This window comes from Polyergus mexicanus, unplaced genomic scaffold (assembly GCF_030449975.1).
Source record: "Polyergus mexicanus isolate NDT 795.1 unplaced genomic scaffold, iyPolMexi1.0 SCAF_49, whole genome shotgun sequence".
NCBI lineage: Eukaryota > Metazoa > Arthropoda > Insecta > Hymenoptera > Formicidae > Polyergus > Polyergus mexicanus.
Window position 1 is genome coordinate 80,001 of NW_027223369.1, and position 25,930 is coordinate 105,930.

At 32.6% G+C, this 25,930-nt stretch overlaps 1 protein-coding gene across 1 annotated transcript in view; it reads right to left on the reverse strand.

Annotated features, from left to right (window-relative positions):
* The window catches only part of LOC138943872 (fatty acid synthase-like), a 37,406-nt gene that overhangs the window by 2,558 nt on the left and 8,918 nt on the right, over nucleotides 1–25,930 (reverse strand). The window contains exons 2-4 of the mRNA XM_070314801.1: nucleotides 19,684–19,915; nucleotides 11,597–12,015; nucleotides 4,739–5,029 (exon numbers count right to left, since the gene is read on the reverse strand). Coding sequence (XP_070170902.1) covers nucleotides 4,739–5,029; nucleotides 11,597–12,015; nucleotides 19,684–19,915 — 942 coding nt within the window. The remainder of the gene's footprint in view (nucleotides 1–4,738; nucleotides 5,030–11,596; nucleotides 12,016–19,683; nucleotides 19,916–25,930) is intronic.

The following is a 25,930-nucleotide window of genomic DNA, read 5'->3' on the forward strand; positions in this document are numbered from 1 at the left end:
AGGACTCATTCATTTGCTTGATATTTTAAATGATATTTTTGCATTTGGGATTTTTCCTCCGGAATGGCATAGATTTTTAGTTTGTTTCATACCGAAAAAAGATAAATGCAAAATGAGACCTATTCCATTGGCGTCTTATGTTAATAAAATACTGGAAAGACTTATTTGTAATGGATTAATTTGGTGGGTTGAATTTTATGATATTATTCCAAATTCTCAGTTTGGTTTCCGTCATAATAGGTCCTGTATTGACAACTTATCTATTTTATATTCTTTTATTATTAAATCATTTAAACTAGGTAAAACTACTTCTTTCCTATTTCTAGATATTAAAGCAGCATAAGATAATGTGCTCTCTGACTTTTTGATTAATTTATTAGTTAAGCTGAAATTTCCTCACTCTTAAATTTATATATAATTTGATTTCTTCTCGTCAATTGCTTTGTAGATATGGTGAAATGGATGAGATATTATAGACATTCAAAGGTCTTTCACAAGGTAGTGTTCTAAGCCCTATTTTATATACTTTATATGTTCTTGATTTGTCACTCTTGGAAAATCCTCTAACTTTTTACAATATGCTGATGATGTAGCTATTTATTCATCCATAAATTCTACTCAAGAAAAATTTAATATTTTGGAAGAAACTATTAACAAAGAATGAATTTCACTTTAAATAGTTTAGGTTTAGAGTTATCCTCAGAAAAAACTAAACTTTTATTTTTTTTCGGTAAAAGACTTAGTGATAATTTAGGTATTCATTTTAAGGATTCGTTTATTAAAAATTCAACGAAAATCAAATTTTTAGGCTTAATTCCTACGTCGACTTTGAACTGGACTCTTATTATTGACCACATTTATAATAATTGTCAGAATCCTCTTAATACTATTAAATGCCTTAGACACACTTGGTGGGATACAGATCCTAGATTACTAATCATTTATTGTTTTAATTCGTTCTAGGATTGAATATGGAGGTTTTCTATTCCACAAACTTTCTAAAAGTTTTTTTCTGGAATTAAATCGGATTTAATATAAAGCTCTTAGATTCGTTTTGGAATTGAGGAATTCAACTCCCACAAATGTAATATTGGGAGAAGCCAAAGAGCCTCCTTTGTCTATTCGATTTGATTATATTTGCAAACATTTTTTAACTAAATCTTGTGCTAATTGTGATAATCCCACTATAATCAACAGATTTTTGAATATTCCTCTGGTTATCAACTTTAGAATTGAAAAATTACTCTCATCTTTTGGAAAAAAATGGAAGACTTTTAGGTTTTTCTAAAAACTATGAATCTATCTCGTATATATCTTTTATCGATTTAGAATTTGGGCATTATCTTTCTCATGTTTGTCAGCCTGATTTAGTTTTTAGAGATAAATTTGCTGTCGATCTTGATAATTCCTTTTGTTTATTTACAGACGGCTCGAAACAAAAGGAGGTTAGATTTACTGGTTTGGTTATTACTAATCTTGATGAATCTTTATCCAGACTTTTCAGAGCTCTAAATTTTATCTCTATTTTTACGGTCGAGGCAATGGCTTTGTTAAAGGCTATTGATTCTATTCGTGAAAGGGATATTAAATCTGTTACAATTTTTTTCTGATTCCAAATCGGTCCTTTCTGTTTTCTCGTTTTGATGTTTCTGGCAAGAAATCTTATCTTATTTCTAATATTAGAGAAGATCTTCTCTCTCTTAAAAATACAGGATTTGATATTAAACTAGTTTGGATTCCCGCTCATAAAGAAATCCGTGGTAACAAATTATCGAATCACAAAGCTAAAATAACAGTTTGATTAGGTATTGATACTTGAATTGGTTTTCCCACTCAGGATTTTAAGCTTCTGTGGAAAGATAAAATGTTTAAAAAATTCTTTGATTGATATAAGACTTCTGGTTCTGACCGTGGATCTTTTTATTTTAATAATTACTTTTCTTTTTCTAGACGTAGCTGGTTTCATAAATTATCTCTTAGTAGGAAAATGATTGTAAACATTTGCAGATTAAGAAATTCACATACGTCCTTTAGCGAGAGTTTGTGCAGATTCCGTATTGTAAACTCCCCAATTTGTATGTCATGTAACCAGCTGGATACTGCCAACCATGTTTTTTTTGGGAATATTCGCTATTTGACCGAGAAAGGGCTTTATTGGTGAAGGAGGTATGCAGAGTGTATAATACATTGCCTTTGTCAATTGAATCCATTTTATTAGATTTAAATAATGATATAATGATATATCATTGAAATCATTTTTTATGAATATTGACAGAAAGATTTGATTATTTTAAATTCTTGTTACACAGTTATTTTGCGATTCCAAATTTTGTGTTATATTCATATCATTGAAAAAAAAAATTTTCTACTATGTATTGAATATCTAGATTTAAATTTAATTATAATTTTTCGTTAATTTATATAGTTCTCCTATTTATATTTTGGTATTTAATTCATTTTATTTTTATTTTACAATAAGTTATTTCTTCATTCTTTATGTTATTCTAACATTAGTATTAATCTTTATTAGTATTTGAATAATTTTCATCTTCTGAATTTATGATTTCTTTAAATTATCTTAGTTTCTTTTAAATTATATTAATTTATAAACTCTCAAAAAATTATATTTTTCTATTAACCTATGTAAGTTAAACAACTGAACTGTTTTTAGCCAAGTTTTCAAAATTATATATGTGTATCAGCTGGTCGAATAGGTTCTTCCCAGGCTATTACTTTTATTCAATAAAAAAAATACGTCTACATGTTCTTCTAATTTGATTTTGTTGTCCCGATTCCCGATCAGTGGAACAGTCATTTGTGAATTGCTACAGTACAATATTAATACCCAGATAGCCAAGAATGTTAAAATCACGTTTTGCCAAAGCTTTGCAACAAGGTGTGCTTTAATTTTGACAACAATTGTCTAGCAAACATTTGTCTTGTTTTGATTTGTCAAAAAGTTTGAAGCAAATTGACGGCAAAATTTTTTGTCTCACGATGCTGTAAATAATAGAAAAAAGCTTGCTCGTAAATTTTACGCAAAGAAGAACACCCATATGATGCTATTCACGGTGTAACACAAACTTTACATCAATTAGTAGCAAATTTTGTTATACACGCTATAATAGCAAATTTACGACAAGAACAGAGCAAACCTTATTGTACACAATATGATAACATATTTACGAAAAGAACAGAACAAAGTATACTCTGGCACAACGAGATGCAAAATTCACGCAAATAACAGAGCAAACCTTGCCATGCATGACATGACAGCAAATTTACAACTTTACTTTATTACAAACTTTACAAAAATATAGTATTCAGCCGATAGTTCGTTTGTTCATCGTTATGCGACGCGCTATATGCATCCATCTGTATTTGATTTTTAGTTAGGAGAAGTATATAAAGCTTGCAGAAAGCAACTGACAGAAGATTAAAAATATGATTATTTCTATCAGTTCAATTACTGATACAATCCCAAACATAGGAAGTTAAGATATTGGACTGATTGTCTCTCTTAGATCGGGCAGATAAATGTCTAAAAAAAAAAGTTTAAATCATCCGTTTATTGTTTACTTAAAATGTAAATATATATATATATATATATATATATATATATATATATATATATATATATAATTCATATATTCATTATATTATGAATTCATTTTCAATTATTCATATATTATCATCATCTCATAATTATAATAAATGCCACCTAAGACTCTTGTCTGCTCGGTCGCATATTCTTAAACGACGCGTTAGAAAACATGATGGATTGCTTCACAGAAAATATTCCTCTCTGCGAGATTTATCGTTCCTCAGAGTTTGTCGCAGAGTTTCTGAATCATCCTATACAGAGAATTATCACAAATTTGCTATCATGCCGTACACGGAAAGGTTTGCCCTATTCCTGTCACAAATTTGCTGTCATCCCGTGCCCGGCAAGGTTTGCCCTATTCTTGCCATAAATTTTCTGTCATCCCGTGCACAGCAAGGTTTGTCCTGTTCTTGCCACAAATTTGCTGTCATGCCGTGTACCGCAAGGTTTGCTCTATTATTTGCGTAAAATGTGCGTCACACTATTGCGACAAGCCTTGCCAGCAAAAGCTAAGCTTTTTGTGGACACACTTTGTCACAATTTTGCTGTAAAGGCATGCTCGAGTTTGCAGCAAACTTTGCGCAAAGTTTGCATCATTTTGCTTGCTGGGTACTGACAGTACTATACCTTTCAAACCTCATAATTTGGAAAATGCTTAATGAATTTTATTATAATATTATAGTATTTTGAAGAGCTATTGAGGTAAGCTTTATTGCGTAATAGGCAATGAAAAATTGGGGTTTCTATTTGAAAAATTGGAGGTGACCCTTATATGATCTTTAAACGATTATCCAAAATCAAACCAATGGAACTATTTTATGTCTCCCTTGAAGTCATAAAACTTTTGTATGAAACATTTTTCGTAAAAATTAGTCGATCACAATATAAATAGGGTAGAAAGTTTTCAAATGAACTTTCTGTATATATTTTATGCATTTAATCATTATCATGTATGTGTTTCATGTGTTTGTGTTTTTGTATGTGCAATACATGTGTAGTTATTCTTTTATTGTTTGTTATTAACAAATATTTAATGAATAATTTTATCAATAATTTAAAATAACAGTAATAATATACAAGATAAATATAAGAAAAATTATATTATTTCTGAAAGAAATTGTAATATATACTTACATCGTCTAATATAATTTTAACTGCTTCCTCCGTACATCCAGATATAGCTACGAGCCTAGGTAAATTATCGTCTCCTCCATTATTAATTTTAATTGTTGAATTTGATTTCAGTAATATGTGGCAATTAACACCGCCAAATCCGAAGGAATTAATACCGATATAACTACCTTTATATTCTGTTGGTTCAGTGATTATATTTATTCTTCCTTCAATGATAGCAGTCATATCCTTTCGTGGACATTTAAAATGTATAGTAGGCGCCATTATACCAGTTTCCATCGCTATTAAAACCTTTATCCAAAAATTTAATTTAAATAAAGAAATATTTGCATAAGCTTGTAATATGTAAGCATTACTATATAATTGTATTACTATTTTGCCAAATTACAAAAAATTGATGAATTTGAAAATTTGAATTTGAATTTAAATTCAAAAATTTGGATCAAATTTAAAAATTAATTAATCTTGTCGCATTTGCCTTTTTTTCGCCGTTTTTGGTTTTATGACTTTGTTTATGACTTGTTTTTGTGACCTATATGTATCTTCTTTATAATAGAGAATTTGCTAAAAGTTCAGGAACTGATTGATTGAAAAACTTAAATTTGGATTTGATTTCAAAGTTTGAATTGGATTTAAAAATTAACTAAACTTGCCGCATTAGTCTTTCTCTCTTGGTTTTTTGTTTTTTGATCTTTGTTTATGACTATCTTTATGATCATTCTTTTTGTGACCGTACCAACACTGGTCGTCAGATTCGCGTGAGAAAATGGCCCATGTATAATTATATAAATATATATATATATATATATATATATTGGTTTATATATATATATATATATATATATATTGGTTTATATATATATATATATATATATATATATATATATATATAACCAATATATATATAACCAATATATATATATATATATATATATATATATATATATATATATATATAATTATACACGGGCCATTTTTTCCGGGCATGTTTTTTAGAAAATTTGCCCATATATAATTATATATAATTATATTAAATATATTTGTGATTATATATAATATATAATATGTTATATGCAATTGTGTATAAAATTATATGCAATTATATATAGCATTATATATAATTATATAAATCTATATAAAATCAAATATAATTTTAATCTAACGGAAAAATTTTGGTTTGCATAAATATTTATATATTTGATTATATATAAGTATATATGTATACATCATGTCATGATGTATGATACAACTTTGGTAGCTGACAACATTCTCTTAGTAATAAAGTATATAAAATCAGGGTTGGGAAGTAACGCGTTATTTGTAACGCCGTTACCGTTACAGTTACTTTTTTCGATAACGATCGTTACGTTTTTCTGTTTGTAACGGTAACGATAACGTCGTTACATTTTTACAGTAACGGTAACGAATTAGCCGTTACTTTTATCGTTATTTTTTGCTTCTTTATTATCTTATATCTATTCAATAAATGTATTTTTTGAAAAATATTTTGTAGCCTTTATAGGCCACATTCTGATAGTCAGTAACATAATTTATAGATTTTACAACACTGACAGAGTGAATATTGGAATACACTCTTAATAATATCAATATTTCTCTTATCAATATTTAAAAACAATGTTTAATAAAAATTTTCGACAAAATTGAAATTTGTAAATTACAATTTAAATTCCTATAAAGATAAGTGTATTAAAAAGTAAAAATATTAACAAAAAAAATTAGAACCATTAAATAAGTTTAATATAAAAAACGCTTGCTACAATATATAGAGACTAATTTAGAGTTTTTAATTGTAACATAGATTATTACATTTAATATTGATTATTAAATAATTTTATAATCCAATAGCTTATTTCAGCATAAACCTAACAAAAAACAAAAAGATAACGAAAAAGTAACGAATCGTTACTTTCCAAAGTAACGGTAACGGTAACGCGTTACTTTTTAAAATCAATAACGAGTAACGATAACGAGTTACTTTTTACAAAAAATAACGATAACGGTAACGCGTTACTTTTATAGAGTAACGTTCCCAACCCTGTATAAAATTATGCATAAAGCCAGTGGCACGATGCTATTTTATCTACTAGATTGCTACTTGGATTTGCATGCTTGTTACCGTGTGGGCAGCTGGCAATGCTACTGACTGTGTTACTGGCTTGGCTTCAGACGATGCAAGCTTTGGTGCTGGTTCGTAATGACTTTTGTACTGATATCCTATAAATAAATATGGAGCAGGCAATTGCTACTGCAATAATGGCGAAAAAATGCAATTGCATTATTTATAATTAGTAGACGTCATATTTCTTTCCATTCAACACTTGTCAGAGAATAATCTAACCTGAGGCTGTGTCTTGATTGGCTTTTCTCGTGAGCCAGTAGAGAAACATGCTAGAAAAATAGCACGGGTTCAATTACCAAATTTCAACAGGCTAGCCTGCAGCATGGCCCTCAGTGACGTCATTTTCTATCACCGTTTGCAACACAACTGCTATCACAGTTTCAAGCAAGCGATTCAGCAAATAAAATAGCATTGTGTGCCGCTGGCTCTAGATTAATTTTGAAATTATTAAACCATTTGCATAGAAAAGCAATAGTTGATAACAATAAGGAAATATAAAAAAGAATTAAATCATCAAAACTCATAGAGATGGTTCAAAATGATACATAACTGTATTTTTATTTCTTTGATACACTTATAATCATATAATAAAAGATAAAAGAAATGCTGATAAAGAAGTTTCGTAATATTCATATAATATTTTCTATATATTTCTTCCATTCAACTAAAGTTATTGTCAAATTAAAAATGGCAAGATCCTCGATTTTTCTTTAACTGATGATCATTACTTATACTGGATACTTTTTTCATAAAACAGTAAGATTTTTCTGTAATTATATTTTTTTTATAAATTAATGTACAGTCGTGGTCAATAATGCCTTCCACCTGTAGTCAACTATCCAGGTAGCAAGGTGTCGTCATTATAACGTTATTTTAAGGTAATTTCTCGTCATATGACATAAGTCGACTAAATAAGGACGTAACACAGACGTGATATTTTTAATAACATATTATCGTCATAGAAATAACGTCATATAATCGTCTTTTTAAGGTTATTTACTGATTAATTAAGTAATATTGTAAATACGTCAATATTAAAATTAACGTATTTATATAAGGAAAATAATAAATGTTTTATGATATTTATAAAGTTTACATGATTTTCTGTCCAAAATCCTTAAAAATACGGTATTATTATATTACGAAACTCTGAAATATTGTTTAATATTAATAATTGAATTTGATGTACATGTTTATCTATATCCAAAATTATTATTTTTTAATATTTCATAAAAAATGTTACTGCGCGCAACATTTCAAAACTTTACAAAAAGATAGTTCATACTTCAGCCGCTAGTTCATTTATTTACCGCTATGCGTCTATTCGTAACTTGAATCAAATTTTAGTTTTATATCAGAAATAGGTTTGAGCTAGGTTATATCTTCCAAAAATGATGCTCATCATAGAAGAGGGGGGAGGGGCGGAACCCATTGTATTCATGCATATATTTTACACTGCGAAGCAACGTTCAGTTCAGAATTGTTGTGTGAATGGGAAAGTGTATGCGTGAACGCAGTGGGTTCCGCCTCCCCTCCCCTACGGAAGCGCTCCACTTCCGGAAGATACAACCTAATCCAAACCTATTTCTGAAAATTTGATTTGTGTGATACAACGTCTTGATGCGGATGGATCTCGCTTCTTGCGTGGAAATTAAAAACTCATGTAAAAATTACGTTTAATTTCTCAAACTTTATTTGTTAATAACTTTTTAATAAACAATGACCGCCGATTACGTTATAAAGTTACTCAGGATTAATGTAAATAATTACCGTCATTTCTTTTATCTTTTATTATATGATTACAAGTGTATCAAAGAAATAAAAATAGTTATATATCGTTGTGAACCATCTCTATGAATTTTGATTTAATTCTTTTTTATATTTCCTTATTATTATCAATTATTGCTTTTGTATGTAGATGCAAATGGTTTAATGTCTTCAGAATTAAACTAATGCATAATTTTATATACGTTTTTACTATGAGATTGTTGTCAGCTATCAAAGTTGCATCGTACAAACATCATGACACGATGTTTGTATACATATATAATTATATATAATCAAATATATAAATATTTAAGCAAACCCAAATTTTCCCGTTACATTAAAGTTATACTTGATCTTATATAGTTTTATATTATTATATATCATGTTATATATAATTGCATATAATTTTATACAATTGAATATAACATATTATATATTATACCCAGTCAGCCAGGTCTGTTCTAACAGATATTGCCAAGTGCTTGCTACAAATTATTGTCAGCAAAAAGGCTACAAATTTGGTACAAGAGTTGTTATTACCGATTAAGCTGACAGATTGCCGGCAAGAATCAAGCAAAGCTTGCTAACATAACTACACAGCAAATTGGCGGCAGAAACCGAGCAAAGCTTGCTGACATGACTGACATCAGATTGTCGGCAAAAACTGAGCAGGATCTAGAGTGCGCAATCTGATGGCAAATTGGCAGCAAAAACCGAACAAAATCTGCAGCTTATTACAAAGTATTATAAAATAGTTCAGTCGCTTATCGCTATGCGGCGCGTTATTCATTATCTATACCCGTATTCAAATTCTTGTCATGAGTGTATATAAAGTCTACAAAATGCTAATAATATTATAATATATATATTTCTATCAGTTCAATTTTTGACACAATTCTTATACAGGAAATTCAGATATTGAATTGATTTTTTGCAAATCGGACAGATATTTGTTCGATTTTCACTTATTCAAACAATTTCTGTCCAAAAAGATCTTTAATTTTATAAATTAAGTTATTTGAATTTACCTATATGTTTTAACATATTAATATATGATTTTATATAATGTCTAATTATCTAATGGTCATTTTATGACCAAAACTTATCATCATTTTGTTACTTAGGGTTAAGGCTTTAAATCTATTTAAATATATACTTTTATATGAATGGCCAAAAGCTGCAGAATTTGTTCGGTTTTTGCTGCCAATTTGCCATCAAATTGCGCACTCTAGATCCTGCTCAGTTTTTGCCGACAATCTGATGTCAGTCATGTCAGCAAGCTTTGCTCGGTTTCTGTCGCCAATTTGCTATGTAGTTATGTTAGCAAGCTTCGCTTGATTCTTGGCGGCAATCTGCCAGCTTAATCGGTAATAACAACTCTTGTTCCAAATTTGTAGCCTTTTTGCTGACAATAATTTGTAGCAAGCACTTGGCAATATCTGTTAGAACAGACCTGGCTGACTGGGTATATACTTATATATAAATATATATAATTTATATATCAATATATACAGTATAATTCATATATAAATGTATATATATATATATATATATATATATATATGTGTGTGTAATTGTATAAAATTATATATAAATATATACAATCTCATATAAGGTTATATATGACAATATATAATATCATACAGAATTATATGTATACACATCATATGATGTATATAATTATACGTGGACCATTTTTCCTGAGTTGTTAATAAAACTTAACAATAATAAGTTCGCGTACCAATACCTGCGCTTTTATCTGCCAGCATTTTTACTTAATTGTTTGTCAAATAATCGCGGGCTAGTAAGAGCCAGAATGCGGATGGTAGTGCGTCAGTTTCATAGAAAAATAAATTTTCTATGAAATTGATTATGTGTACATAGGATAAATTTACTTGCTGCTATAATAAAATTTTTAAAATTAATCTTAATTTGAGATTTATAATAACCCCTTTTTACCCTCTAGAGAGACGAAGTCGAGAAAAATATCGGGGCGAAGTCGCTGAATCGGGAATTGAACCCGAGTCTTTCGCTTGCCGGATAACTACTTTTACCTCTAAACTATTCAAATCCTACACTACCGATACTTCTCATTCATCTTATATGTAAATATCTATTACTAATAACATCATCATTCAGCCGGCGTGAACTAACAATTTTAAGAAATTAAGGCTCTCGAGTGACATCACAAATTTCACATAATCGGGGGCTAGTAAGAGCCAGAATGCGGGTGATAGTGCGTTAGTTTCATAGAAAAATAAGTTTTTTATGAAACTAATTATGTGTATAGGGCACGAAATTTACTTGGTGCTATACCAAGATTTTTAAAATTAATCTCAATTCTAAATTTATAATAATTCCTGTCTACCTAGAGAGACGAAGGCGAGAAAAAGACAAGCGAAAGACTCGGATTCGATTCCCGATTCAGCGACTTCGCTCCGATATTTTTTTCGCCTTTGTCTCTCCAGGGGCGTAAAGAAGAGTTATTATAAATCTCGAATTGAGATTAATTTTAAAAATCTTGGTATAGCGCCAAGTAAATTTCGTACCCTGTGCACATAATCAGTTTCAAAGAAAACTTATTTTTCTATTATATAAAACTGACACACTACGATCCGCGTTCTGACTCTTACTAGCCCGCAATTATTTGAAATTTGTGATGTCACTCGAGAGCCTTAATTTCTTAAAATTGTTAATTGTTTGTATTTTATATTATAAGCCTATTGCATTGAAAAAATTTTGTAGGTAAAAACTGCGTGTGATAACTAGATTTCAGTCGTAATATATGGATAGCGAACATCTTAGCTGTGATACCTATCTATTAGGTACAACAGCGTTTTGTTGCAGTTTAGAAATTTATTTTGCAAACCATGATCAGTTATGGTAGCGAAATTTTTTTCCATGTGCTTGTTATTAACCAGTGTTATTAACCTATTTTGTTATAAATTTACCTTTGCAATTTGACAATGACCGCTAGCAGCTTCTGGATGTCCAATATTCGACTTTACTGAACCCAATAACAGAGGAAGCTGTCTTTTAGCGCATAAAGCTTCATCAATGGCTTGAAGTTCCACAGAATCGCCAACTAGAGTACCAGTTGCATGAGCCTCTATGTAAGATAACTCAAGAGGCGATATATCACATTCTTCATAAAATTCTTCCAATAACATCTTTTGCTTGTCAAGTGATGGAAAGGTAATTCCTTTTTTTTTTAAACTATCGCAGTTGGTTTTACCATAGACAAAAGTCGCATATATTCTTCTTGCATCCTTTGCTTTTTGTAGGTACATTACTACAGCTGCATCACTACGCATATAACCACAGCCTTCTTCATCGTAAGGTTTACAGTAACCATCTTTAGATAGAATTCCTAAAACAATGTAACGATGCATCCCTCCACCGTTACCCGGCCGTCGATCCGCCGGAAGTCCGCCGCCCGACAAACACCGGTCGGGCATAATGCGGAGGCGCCGAGCGCCCATTTTTAAGATATAGAAAAGGCGTTCAAATTTATAACCGCCGTCAAGACGCGTTTGTTTACCGGGAACCGTCGCCGCGCTCGGGTAACCGTACCGACCGTTCCCGAAACCGCCCGAGTCGCGCGCGGCGGTTCAATCTTAAACAATATGCCGTAAAACAATCAGGCATATTACGCACGCGCACCCGCCGGAAAAAGCGGTATAAATAAGAGCCAATTTTCTACCTCGAGACCAGATCTTCCGCAACCGCCAGAGTCTGTAAGACGCCTGGAAATCCGCTACGATCCTATAACCGCTCAAAGAGAGAGAAAACGGGGTTGGGAGTACCCAGCCTCCGCCAAGAGTTTGCGGCATCTCCACGAGCGATCCTTCCGATCTATTGCAAAGAGAGGAAAACGGGGTTGGGCGTACTCAGCCTCCGTCGAGAGTTCTCGACACCTCACCCGCATCCGTCCACCTGCGTGCAACGGCAATTATCCAGCGGTAGGGAGTTTCCTGCCGTTGACGGGTGTTCCCGTCGGCCGTTGCACTCCTGCATTCTACGGGAAAATCATCCCCGACGGAACAATACCGCGATATCCGCGAACTTGTAGTAATTCCGCGACCGCCATTACCGCGATCAGAAGCACCATTAATACGGCGCGCTAAGTCCCGCTCAAAGGGGAGGATCTAACCGGCCGCGACATCGATCGACGCAATCAGATCGATACCGACGCGTTTAAGGACCGCCCACCGACCCGACCGAAATTACCGCCCGGTAGCTAGCGGCTCCTGCCGAAATCCAGATCCGTGCAAAGTAATCGATATATTTGCGAATCCGCCGAAATCGCATTCCGCACCGTGCATCCGTGAATCCGTGCAGATAACTCGGACGCACAGCGACCGACGCGACCGCCGCTAGACCATTCCGACATTCACACATACGCGAGGGCGTTTGGCTGCATACACACGATCACACCCACATACTTGCGATATACACTGTAAATCCCACGCAGATATCACACGTTCGCACACGCACTCGCTCGCTTATCACTCACTCACATACAAGCGCATACACACCGACACACACAATAATTACACACACACACTCACTCTGTATACACACATATATTTAAACGCAATAAATTATATTTTACCTAACGCACCTATCGTTCGTCTCTCGATACCCTTTCACGAGCCCCGGATCCCGACCGAGTTATCCACGACCGCCTCGCGAAAGCGGTTTGTTACAACAATAGCAATAGTTCATTTTGTTGTAACCCGACCAGTTTCTTAATATTAAAATATAAACAGTAAAGTAACACAGGAAAGATTAACAAAGAGCTGAATAAAGCAAAGCATTAAAATTGGGAAAAGAGCCCAGGGACAATAAAGGAAATAATTAAGAAAGAATAAAGTAATAAAAGATTATTAATAAAATAAAAATAAGAGACGTGACTAAAAAGAAGGAAGTCACGGTCAATTTCTCGGAAATTGAGTAAGCAGCTGACAAGCGGAGCACGAGACATGCTCTGGTCAGGGTTACTATATTCCTCTCTAATTAACAATCTAATTAATTAATATATATTGAGTGCAAGATGGACTGACGCTAGCTCAGTAATGTAGTTTATTAACATCAAGCGCGGACTTATCCAAAAATCATCCGATAACTCTACTGTACGTATCGCGTCCGATCATTATAATCGCAAACAAATGAACAGTGTAATAAACCTTGTGAAATATAGTTCTAACAAAAGTCTGGAAGTGTCTTATTTAGAGCGTGTATTCTAATCCTTTGGGCATACAAATCCCGAAAGACCCCCTCCTTAATGGTTGGGCGCAAAACATTAATTGTACGACAATTTGTTTCAATCGAATAAACATAATATAATTTTGTTTCTCAAATAACATACACAGTATTTCAAAAATTTGATGAATATATATAAAGTGTCCGATAATTTTATACACACCCGAAGTATGAAGGTAGATTGGTTCAAACTGAGAAGGAAAGTCCTATACCGTTTTGCAAAATTCGCAATAATTGTTGAATTATTAATTAAACCGTCTGAGCAAATAAGCACGTAGAAAGCGGTAGGTCGGACTCGGTAGGCATATAAAATGTCTTATTGTTTACGTCTCCTAGCAACGTTTAATAGTGAGAAGTGGGATCACGCAGCGCGCGGTGAGCGATGCGTGTCATACGATACCGCGCCGAAAAGTTATTAGACGTGGCTATTAAACGTCATTAGGAGACGTAATCAATAAGTCATTTTATATGCCTACTGCAGTGCTCGGAATAGGGTATTATAAAAAAAAATGTCATATAAATTTTATTTTTAATCAAAAGTATATATTATAAAAAAATTATTTCCAAACTTTGAAGATTTTCCATCAACAATAAATAATTTAAAATAAATAAAGAAAGATGATTAAAATTTAAAATTTTCACGTGACTTGTAAACGCTTCGTTATTGGTTAGTTCGTGCGTGACGTCACTTCGTTACTAAGACGTCGATCTAGTACAGGGAACAAGAAGATTGTTAACGTTTTTGACCCTTTTTAAAGAAAAATAGTAGTTAACGAACTGAGTAAAATGGAAACAGAGTATGTTAAGGCAAATTCAACAAATCTGCCAAAAATTAATGCGCTAATGGTGTATCAATTTATTAGAGAAGACGACCGCTTTAATGCTGCCGAAATGCGAGGAGTAAAAACATCTACGTAAGTATACATAACAAGAAATTCATTAATTTATATTAAGACTCAATTGTTGCATCTGTAGTTAAAATATATATCTACTTTTAAATACAAAGGTCTGTGTGTTTTATGTATATTTTAAGGTTATGTTTTTAATTGTCTGTTGAAAGTACATATCTATTAATCAGTGTTTGAACAACTAGTCGTAAATGTACAAAATGATTTTAAATACAGGACATGTCGAGAAACATATGGAGATTCAGCAATAGGATACGTCTGCCTAAAACGAGAGAGTTCAAAATGCACTGTGAAGGCAAGGATTTGTCCGGAACATCGAGTAAGAAGTAAAAGTTACTCAGTAACTTTAATCGTGGATGAGGAAGAAGAGAAAGTGTTCAGTGTTGAATGCCATGATTGTGCAGCGTCGTTAGGTATAGTTTCATTATTCTCAGAACCAAAATATAGAATCAATGTTTACTATAACTTGCATGCAGTATTCGAAAAAAGTTTAAAGTTATATTTTTCAAGAATGAAAACTATGTTCTTATTATATAAAAGATGTTCTGTAATGTCCTATGGATAAACACTTCTCATTTAAATACGGTGTTTGAACAAGTATTTCGACTTTTTATGCTTTATGTGATGACAACACTGATTTCATATTTGCATATAAACTTAAGCAAATTACTGCGAGATATTAGTAAATGTTATTATTTATATTTTTAGGTAGTTGTAAACATTCGGTAGCCTTTTTAATGTGGATCCACAGACGAACAGAAAATCCAGCACTGACAGTTGCTTGTTATTGGAAAAAGGCTCTTTTATCAACTATTGGAGCAACTAAAAAATACATTGAAACTAAGGAATTATACAAAAAAGAAGTACAGAATATAGAAAATTTTCCTGACAACGCAACATTTCTGCAGGACATTGTGAAAATAGCCAAAGAGAAGCAACTTGACAGTCAGTTATCGCAACATTATTTTGAACTAAAGGAACGCCGATTATACTCATTGTCAATGCATCGACTGATTGTTGAGTTTTCAGCATGTGGAATGAAAACTGCAGATGATTTTTTAATATTTTATATTTCCAAAATGTCAAAAGAATTATGTTTTGAAGCGGAAAATGCAACTAAAATGCAAAATAACAGCCATTTATGGTTCGAACTTCGCTACGGTAGAATAACTGCATCGATATTACATAAAGCTGCAAATTGTAACACCGAAGATGGAAGTCTTGTACAGCGGATCACTGGCGCATCCAAAGTATTGTATATGAAAGAAATGGAAAGAGGGAGATGTCTTGAGAAAGAAGTACTTAAAGAAGTTGAGAAAATAGTAGGCCAAAAACTGAAAAATTGTGGTCTTTTTTTAATGCCAAATTACCCGATTTGGGAGCTTCTCCGGATATGGGTAAATGATTTTGTTGTGGAAGTGAAGTGTCCAAATTCAGACAAAGCTATTTCTCGATTTCTATCGAAAGGAAAAGTAGCTTCTAAGTGCAAAGCACAAATAAATCTTCAAATGCTAGCTACAAATACAAAAAAGGGTTTATTTTGTGTTGCTGATCCTGATTTCGAAAATAATAGAAAAGTGACAACAGTTTGGGTAGATTATGATAAAGATTATACTACAGCTGTAACAGAACAAGCTATCAGTTTCTGGAAAAAAAATATTTATTGTAAATTGATGAATTCTATTTTAAGATAAAATATGCATTAATAAAAAGTTTGTTATGTGAACAATTAGTTTTTTATTTTTCGTATAATATAATTTTATATTAATAATTATAAATTATTATGTTCTTATAATAGGTGCTTGGAGGTTTATTAAAGCTGCTACAATCGAACAACATCATCTATGTATGGCATGATGTTATGGTTTAAAGTAGAATGTGGTTCCAAAAGTGAAAATTCTCGTAGTCTTCTTATCACACGTTCTACGTAAATTCTTGCTATACGCTTCGTTAACATTACTTCTGTCTTAGACGATTTACTTCCACTTTTTACACTAGGAGGTCTTATAAGTTCGCACTGAATTTTATTTAAAGATGTTTGAATCTGCTTAAAACCACGATCTGCCATAATTCCACATTTTTTTGGCAAAACATCCATTATACCGCATTGTTCAAACAACTCAACATCATTTACTCGACCTCCATAACCAGAAGAAATAAAATTAATAAATCCATCCGGTGTACAACATATTAAATACTTCAATGTATTGCACTTTTTATATTCTGACCACGTTAAAGACTGTTGAAGAGCGTTTGATGGTTTCTCGATTTGAATTTCGAAACAGTCAATTATTCCATAAACGTGAGCAAAATTTGCACAAAACGGTATAGATAATGCCATTTTAACGCTTTCTCTAGGAGGACAATAAATAAGAGTTTTTAAGAAATGACATAATTTTGGTACACTACTTTGAAAAATTTTTGATGCTCCTGCTGTGCTGATTCCAAATTGGTTACCTAATCTTACAAAATTGTCATTCAGTTTGATTTTCATCAAAGTCAATTTTATATTTTCTGTTGATAAACAAGTGCATTTATGCAGTTCATCAACAATCCATAACCAGTCATTTGGAATTCCAATGTATTGTTTTGTCTGTGTGCTAATAAAATAATTTGTTAAATGTAAAGCGCTTCTTTTTGCTTGTAGGTCTTGTTCTTCACAATACTGCAAATAATCTTCATGACATGGTTCATATTCGCTCCAGTACGCAGTAGTACCAGTTGTAATCGTTTTGGAAGAATCGTTTACAACTGCACTGTTATTGTCACTCTCCGTTGGTACATTAATGGGTGAATTTTATTTATAGTATTAGGCAGTATTTGGCAATTTTCTTCAACAATACTGCATTTTATATTGAATTTTTTTACTTCTAAAAAAAACCTTCGTGTTCTTGTTTTCTTTATCCCAAGTACACTTCTTATTAATTTCTATTTTGTCATTCGATTGCAATAATACTTCTCCTTCTTTTTCTGTAACGATTAATGGAACTGCATTGCTTTTTTCAATATTGATACTATCTGACACTTGCTCGGTATATTTGAAAAATCAATTTCATCATTTATTTTATTATTTTCTGTAAGTATTGAAAAACTTATCGAAGCACAGTTTTCATTTGTTGAAATTTCTTTTTGTCTGCATACTTTTTTTGGAACTATTTCATTGTTACTTTTAACATTTGGTGATCTATTTTCATTGGTTTCATGAGTTTCGCAATGAGATAGTATTTCGGATATCATTCTTTTATTATTTAATTTTTTAAATGCAGCTCGGTCGTGAGTACTTGCAGCTGTTCGACGGTCAGGTTGACAATCAAAAATATGAGGTGCTGCATTTTTCTTCATTTTTATTGGTGCTGCCATTAATTTGAAAATCATAAAATTTTCCATATCTTCTTTCAACTAAAACAGGAAAATTAAAATTCTTATAATATAAATATGTATGTAAATAATAGAATACTAATTCTTTTAACAAAAAAAATTACTTTATTATATTTTATAATTAGTCATATACTTTAGATTAGAATGCGATTATTTTGTTTCAATCCGTTATAATACGAATTACAAAATTGTTTAATGCAGCATTTACATTAAAATGATCTTCGCAACAATAATAATTTGACGACGTTGGTTCATCTATACGACGGACAAGTTTGAACCACAGTTGCCGTCTAGTTTTGTCCTGCGGTACACTTACAAACACCTTGTTTGGTGTTATTTTTTGTGTATTCTTACACATTGGTACAAAGCACCGTCGGTAGGCTCGTACTTTATCCATATCTTTATTATAATATAAATTATTACTGGTTTGCATACAAACTTCTATGGCTTGATCTATCACAGTATTATCACCAACAGTAACGAAGTGACGTCACGCAGCTCCGGCGCCATATTGGCTGCTTTTGGCGCGTTTTCGTAGTGCTTCAAATTATGATATTTTAAATAATTAAAAAATAATACAAATCGAATGTTTTGAAGCAAACGGAAAAAATTTTAATAACTAAATAGGGTATGAACTTAAAAAAAAAATATTTTTGAAAAACGTTATAATACCCTATTAGATGCCCTTTTCGGGTTGATATTTGAGGCGACGTCTACAATTCCCCCACTATTGTTCAAGGCTCGGCAGCCGCCGGTCGCGTGGGTAACACTATGCCTCAGGAGAGTCTCTATATAAATATATATATGTATAATAGATTACATATAAATATAATATATTAATAATAGAAATTTTGATATTTAATTATTTATGAAAATAAAAATTATCTAGCAAAGAAAATTTTTATGATGATTTGGTGAAAGGTACGATCCCAGCATATTTTTGATATAGAGACTTTCCTGACAGCTTTCCGCACAGCGTTACACGTGCGATCGGCGGCTCGAGTATCGAGTCTCGAATGGTAGTAGGGAGGATTGTAGGCATCGCCTCAGATATAGGTCCGAAAAGGGCATCTAATTCCGAGCTCTGGCATACTGAATCCGGCCTATCGCTTTCTACGCGCTTATTCGCTCAGATGGTTTAATAAATAAACTGTCTGAGCGAATAAGCGCGTAGAAAGCGGTAGGCCGGACTCAGTTAAACTTTTATTAATAACTCAACAACTATTGCGAATTCTGCAAAACGGTATAGGATTTTCCTTTTCCGTTTGAGCCAATCTAGCTTCATGCTTTGGGTGTATCAAGAATTATCGGACACCCTGTATAAGCAAATTAATTATGTTGTTCAAAAACAGAAACTACTACATTTAACAAAACATAATTTAACAAACATTGATTAAATATTATTATTTTGATAAATGTATGAATAAATATTTATTCCATTTAACAACGCAACATCTTTGAACCTAATAATATTATTTTCCACATACCCGTATGAAAAAACTGATGAGTTACAAAAGGATGGAGGCACAAGTTGACAGTAGCGACAATAGCCGCTTCACAAATGCCAGATCGAATCATCCTGTAAGCTTCCGTCATAGCGAAATGACTCGAGCTACATGCACAATCAATATTATACGATGGTCCAGTAACGCCGAGCCAATAAGAAATTCTGTTTGCTATCATGCCTTTATGGCATCCAAGAATGGGTAGTCCAGCAATCTATTAGCAAACATGATATAGTTTTTATATACAGGGTGTCCGGTAATTATTGACACACCCGAAGTGTGAAGGTAGATTGGGCCAAATTGAAAAAAAAAGTCCTGTACCATTTTTTTTATAACGCTTCATAAGGTAATTATTATTGAATAAAGTCTGATCAATCAGCGCCGACCTTTAGCCGGGCGCACGTCGGTGAGCCGCGCACTTGGTAGTATGCGGCGGTGCACACTTCACGGCGCGCGGCTCACTGACGTGCGTCCGACTAAATGGCGCTGATTGGCCAGACTTTACTCAATAATAACTCTTTTATTAAGCGTTATAAAAAAAATGATTCAGGATTTTTCAATTCAGTTTGAGCCAACCTAGCTTCACACTTCAGGTGTGAAAATTATCGGACAACGTGTATACATATATAAATATTTTCTTCATATTTAGCAATATTTTTGTATACATAATAATATATATGTCAAGCGTTTGCTTTGGGGACAAAATGTCGAGCGAATGAATATTTTGGAGACTTTTGCATACTTCGGGGTCAGGACTCAAAGTATCCATATATTAAATGTTTAATTTGAGGACATTACGCATATATATTAAATGTATAATTCGAGGTCACTAACAGATGGCGCCACTAATATTATAATAATCAAAATAGAGTGTCTCCTGAGTGGGAACGAGGCGGAATACTCCATGTAATTTCTGCTTGTCTTGTAAAAGACGATCAAAATCAATATGCGATTTATTTACAAAAAATGAAGAATTCATTTTGAAAAAAAAATAGATTAAGTAATAAACTATAAATGTATGATCTCAAATGATGCATTTGTCTTCTGATTATACAGTATATAAAATAGTACTTCATATTTTATACTCTACTTTTAAAGTAAAGATATTGAGTCAATTTTTTTGCAACATGTACAAACATTTTTGCTTATCTTCGATAATATAGAAAAATGAAACACATAAATAAAGTAAAAAAAAAAAAAATAAGTGCAGACAATAAAAATGATCCAGACATGGACATAACATGTTGCAAATTAAAAAAGTCAATGAAGTTCTACTCTCTCTACATTTTTCTATTTATATTTACTTTCTATTATTATTTAAAAAAAAAAACATAATATGATATTCAAATCATGCTTTAAATACATGTCAAAAAACTTTATATACGTTAAAAAATATTTATACTTATGCATTTAAAATATCGATTTTGACATTCAAAAACTACTTAAACGTTCTAATATTTAAGTTTCAACAATGTTTCATAAACAACAACATATTTTAGAGTCATAACATGTATCAAATAATTTAATGTCATAAATTGTATTACCGAAGATAAGCAAAAACATAAGCTGAAAAATTTATCGTATTTAAAAAAAAAATATTGAATCAATATTATACTTTTTTTGAAAGCAGCTTATAATGTATAAGTTGGTAAATAATATTAGTAAAATAAATTCCCTGTGTGTTTCGCATATTGTATGGTTATATACACCAGCAAAAATGGTGTTTGGTGGCGGGTGTGTATGTACAGTCGAAAGCATCACCGTATACAAATGAAAATCGCGTACGCACATGTAATTTGAAGCGCAAAGAAAATCAAGGAGTGAAGGAGAAAGTGGAAGGAGGCGGGGGGGGGGGGGTATTCCGATATTCATTGCATCGCATGTCGCACGATCGAGAGAGAAAGCAATGCAAAACGTAATGTCGGCTAGTGGTGTCCAATAGCTATCTCACTCGCTCTACGCTTGAATGCAGCGCGTGTAGCGAGACAGCTATAAGACACCGCGCTGTCTTTATCATTATCTCGTTATCTCATTTTGATCTCATACTTCTCTTTTTTATTAAAATGATCTTTTGTCAAATTAAAGACAAAGAAAATTGACAATTTATTATTTAAGAGCAACTTAAATAATTAATAAATTTAACTTGTAGGGATATCTTTAAAGCTTGTGGTAAATAATAACGATTAAGATCTGAAACACCCGACTTTCCTTGGATCGAGCCGACAACAATGCTATCGCGCGGCTCGATACTCTTGCGAGATAGCGGCGAAACGCGGTATTCTCCTAAGATCAAATGACAAAAGTCGCGCCGCCAGATTTCCAATATATATTGTATATAAAATATAGTTAAAACGCGATATCTCAGAAACTATGATATAATAGAGTTATGCAATTAAAACTAGAGTTATGAAATCTTTACTTTTCTTTTTCGTCTTATCGAGTATGGTTCGGAACTTAAGATTTTTTACTAGAACTTGTATTTATTAAATTTTTCATAAAAGTATATTAATTTTAAAAATTCGATCTTTCGGTAATTATAATAGCTAGGACCATGCGGTTTTCGCGATTATATTTGTCTTATCGAATGTAATTCAAAACTCTAACATTTTCGATCAAAACTCGTGTTTTTCAAATTTTTTTATAAAAGTATATTAATTTTAAAAATTCGATATTTCGGTAACTATAATAGCTAGAACCATGCGGTTTTCGCGATTATACTTGTTTTATCGAATATAATTCAGAACTCCGACATTTTTAATCAGAACTCGTGATTTCCAAAATTTTTTATAAAAGTATATTAATTTTAAAAATTCAATATTTCGGTAACTATAATAGCTAGGACCATACGGTTTTCGCGATTATATTTATCTTATCGAATGTAATTCAGAACTCTGACATTTTCGATCAGAACTCGTCATTTCGAAAATATCTCTGATATTTGAAGTTAATTTTTTAAACTAAAAACTGCAGAACTCTTGCAAAAAAGTATGAGGAACTATGTAACTATTCAAAAGAGCATCAGAACTATGCTCAGGACTATTTAATTTTGATGTGTCAAAAATCATGAAGTTGGCACCCCCATTTTTCGAAATCTGCTTTCATTGTGATAATGGACAGAACTCTTTATAAAAATTATCAAGAACTCTTTCTTTTGTTCTAAATAACTCAGAACTCTTAACAGAACTATGGTATCGTAACATAGGGGTGCCACTTCACACATCCATATACGTATGTATGATTTTCGGTTGTTTACGCGTACACACACATCTAACGGACACCATTCATACCGGCACGTGTATGTACATACATGGCTATTGTCTTTTGTAAATCGGTCTTCTCCCTCTCCCCCGTCGCACGCCGAGCACTCATGTAACATTAAACTGTTTCTTTTCGCCGCGTAAGATTGGGTTGTTTCGTCGCGCAATTGTACTCGCGCGGATTGATTGATTTTTATTAATTAATTTCTTATTAATTATTGCAAAAATCGCATGAAATGGTAAAAAACCTTCCTATTCAGTTTAACCCGCTTCACATGCAGGTGATGAGTGGGGCGCAAATTACCGAACACTTTCTTACATAGTAATATTTTTACAACAAATTAAAAATAAAAGGTAAATATGCATTGTTGTGCCTCCGTGGAGGTACAGAGATTTTGTTGAGATCGTTGGCCAATTGGAACTTAGCAGCTCAGGATCGTACAGGGTCTTCTCGTCGCTTTCATTAATTATGGAATCGTATTAGAATAAAAGGTCGTTTATTCGAATACATTAACTTTAAATCTTCTTTTCTTTCTCGCACTTTAACTCGGCTTATCGCGGTATAGAGTTGCTTCGCATGTCTGATATCGCGGCTGCCGTCGCAAGATCAGCTGAGAAGTTCTTTATTAATAAACCATTTACGTTTGTCCGTCTCGTGGTTACTATTGTTAATCTATTCGCACTATATAATTGTATGATTATAACTGTTTCGTGTGATTTTGCGATTAAGACTGCCTAGCGCTCGTTTGAGATGGGTAGTTTTATCACCTCCTGTTTGATTCGTTTTCGGAGGGGACAGCTTAGCGACAGGACCATAGGTGGTCGTGTCGCTCGATTTTGGGTGGAAAAAACCCGGATGCAAGCTATGTATATTCTTTGCCTGCATTTCCGGCGGGTCGTTCTTCAAGTCTTGCGATCGCGTGGCCTCCGCGCGTGCCTCGCTTTGTCAGCGGTTGCGCTCGTAATTTTATACGTCTTCCTCGGCTTGGAGTTATAGTTGGAAGACGTTAAATAATATTTAATAATTAATAATTATGCTAATTTGGTTATAGCCGTTTTGGGCTATAACATCATATTAAGGTCCCACCCCCGCAGGATAGTGATGTTGACATACATATGTTGTCAAAGTCATCGTCCTAAATGACCTTGACCTTGAAATAAGTGGCGGTCGCGATTCATTAAAAAGTTATTAACAAAAAAAGATGGTAATTATGCAGTATAGGGGAGCCAGCTCCGATGACCTTGACTTTGACATGTGTTGTCAAGGACATGACCCCGAGTAACTTTTTCTTCTAATTTAATCGTCGCTCGTTGCTTATTAAAAAGTTATTACCAAAAAAATTTTGAAATATACCAAAGATATACATGGACAGGAAGCACGCGCGCGCGCACACACGCACACGGGGGGTGCAAGGGGGGCCTTCGGCCCCCCTCCCGCACCCACCCCGCCGGTAGACAGGGTGGACCTTGCTTTCTTTACAATGTAGCACGTACTTTGTAAGTTGTAAAGCGAGGTCCACCCTACCTACCGGCGGGGAGGATGCGGGAGGGGGGCCGAAGGCCCCCCTTGCACCGCCCGTGTGTGTGTGTGTGCGCGCGCGCGTGCTTTCTGTCCATGCATGTACTTTGGTATATTTCAAATTTTTTTTGTTAATAACTTTTTAATAAGCAACGAGCGACGATTAAATTAGAAGAAAAAGTTACTTAAATTTATGTCCTTGACAACTATATCAAGGTCAGTGAAATCGGTGAGGTTGCCCTTAATCTTAAGCTTTACTATCTTTTTTGTTAATATTTTTTTAATGAATAGCAACCGCCACTTATTTCAAGATTAAGGTCATTCAGGACGATGACGTTGATAACATATGTCAAAGTCAACGTCATCCGTGAGTGTATCTGCAAACACATATTAGCCAATTACTTCCTTTAGTACTGATACAAAGTGGTAAATTTCTCAAACTTCTTTATTCTTATAACTTATTCTTATAACTTTTTAATAAATAATGACCGCCGATTAAGTTATAAGGAAAAGTTACTCAGGGTCATGTCCTTGACAACATATGTCAAAGTCAAGGTCATCGGAGCTGGCTCCCCTATACTGCATAATTACCATCTTTTTTTGTTAATAACTTTTTAACGAATCGCGACCGCCACTTATTTCAAGGTCAAGGTCACTTAGGACGATGATGTTGACAACATATGTTAACATCACTATCCTGTGGAGGTGGGACCTTAATATGCATATTTACCAAATAAAAATATTTTAAATAAAAAATTTATTTTTTCATAACAAATATATTTTTGTTTACATTAATTATTTAATTAATTAATTAATTTTTGTAAACATTGCAATCTAATAGTAAAAACTTTAAGTAATTATGATACTTAATTTAAGTAAATTAAAATAAATAATAAATTTAAGTAAATAATTGTTTCATGTAATGGTGTTTTATGCGATATTCTTATATTAGAAAATAATGCCTTTAGAGTTTTTAATAGTCTTTTTCTCTAAGTATTTTTATATATATATTATATATATATAAGAAACTGAATTTGTTGCTCGTCTTAAAGTATTAAAAATCGATACTTTGTCGCCGCGGATCCTATATGACGCGCTTTCCTAATATATAAATTAACTAAAAGAATTTGTTGCTCGCATGTTTTGGATATTAAAATAATCTGTGGACAATATACTATCGAGATATATAAAAGTCTGAATTTGTTGCTCTTTACAGAATACATATGATTATCTTTTATCGTTCTATATCTCGAAATTTCATTTTTGTTAATTTCAAACAGTTTTGCATATATGTATATATATAAAAAGGCATAGTAGTGTCTTACGCCAATATGTAGTATATATGTTTCTTGAAAAGAGAAGCCTTTTCATGTCATCGTGCCGAAATGTTCGGCAGCGCTTTGTATTGTCTGAAAGTAGATAAAGGCACGTTTTGTTTTGACATCGGATCCGC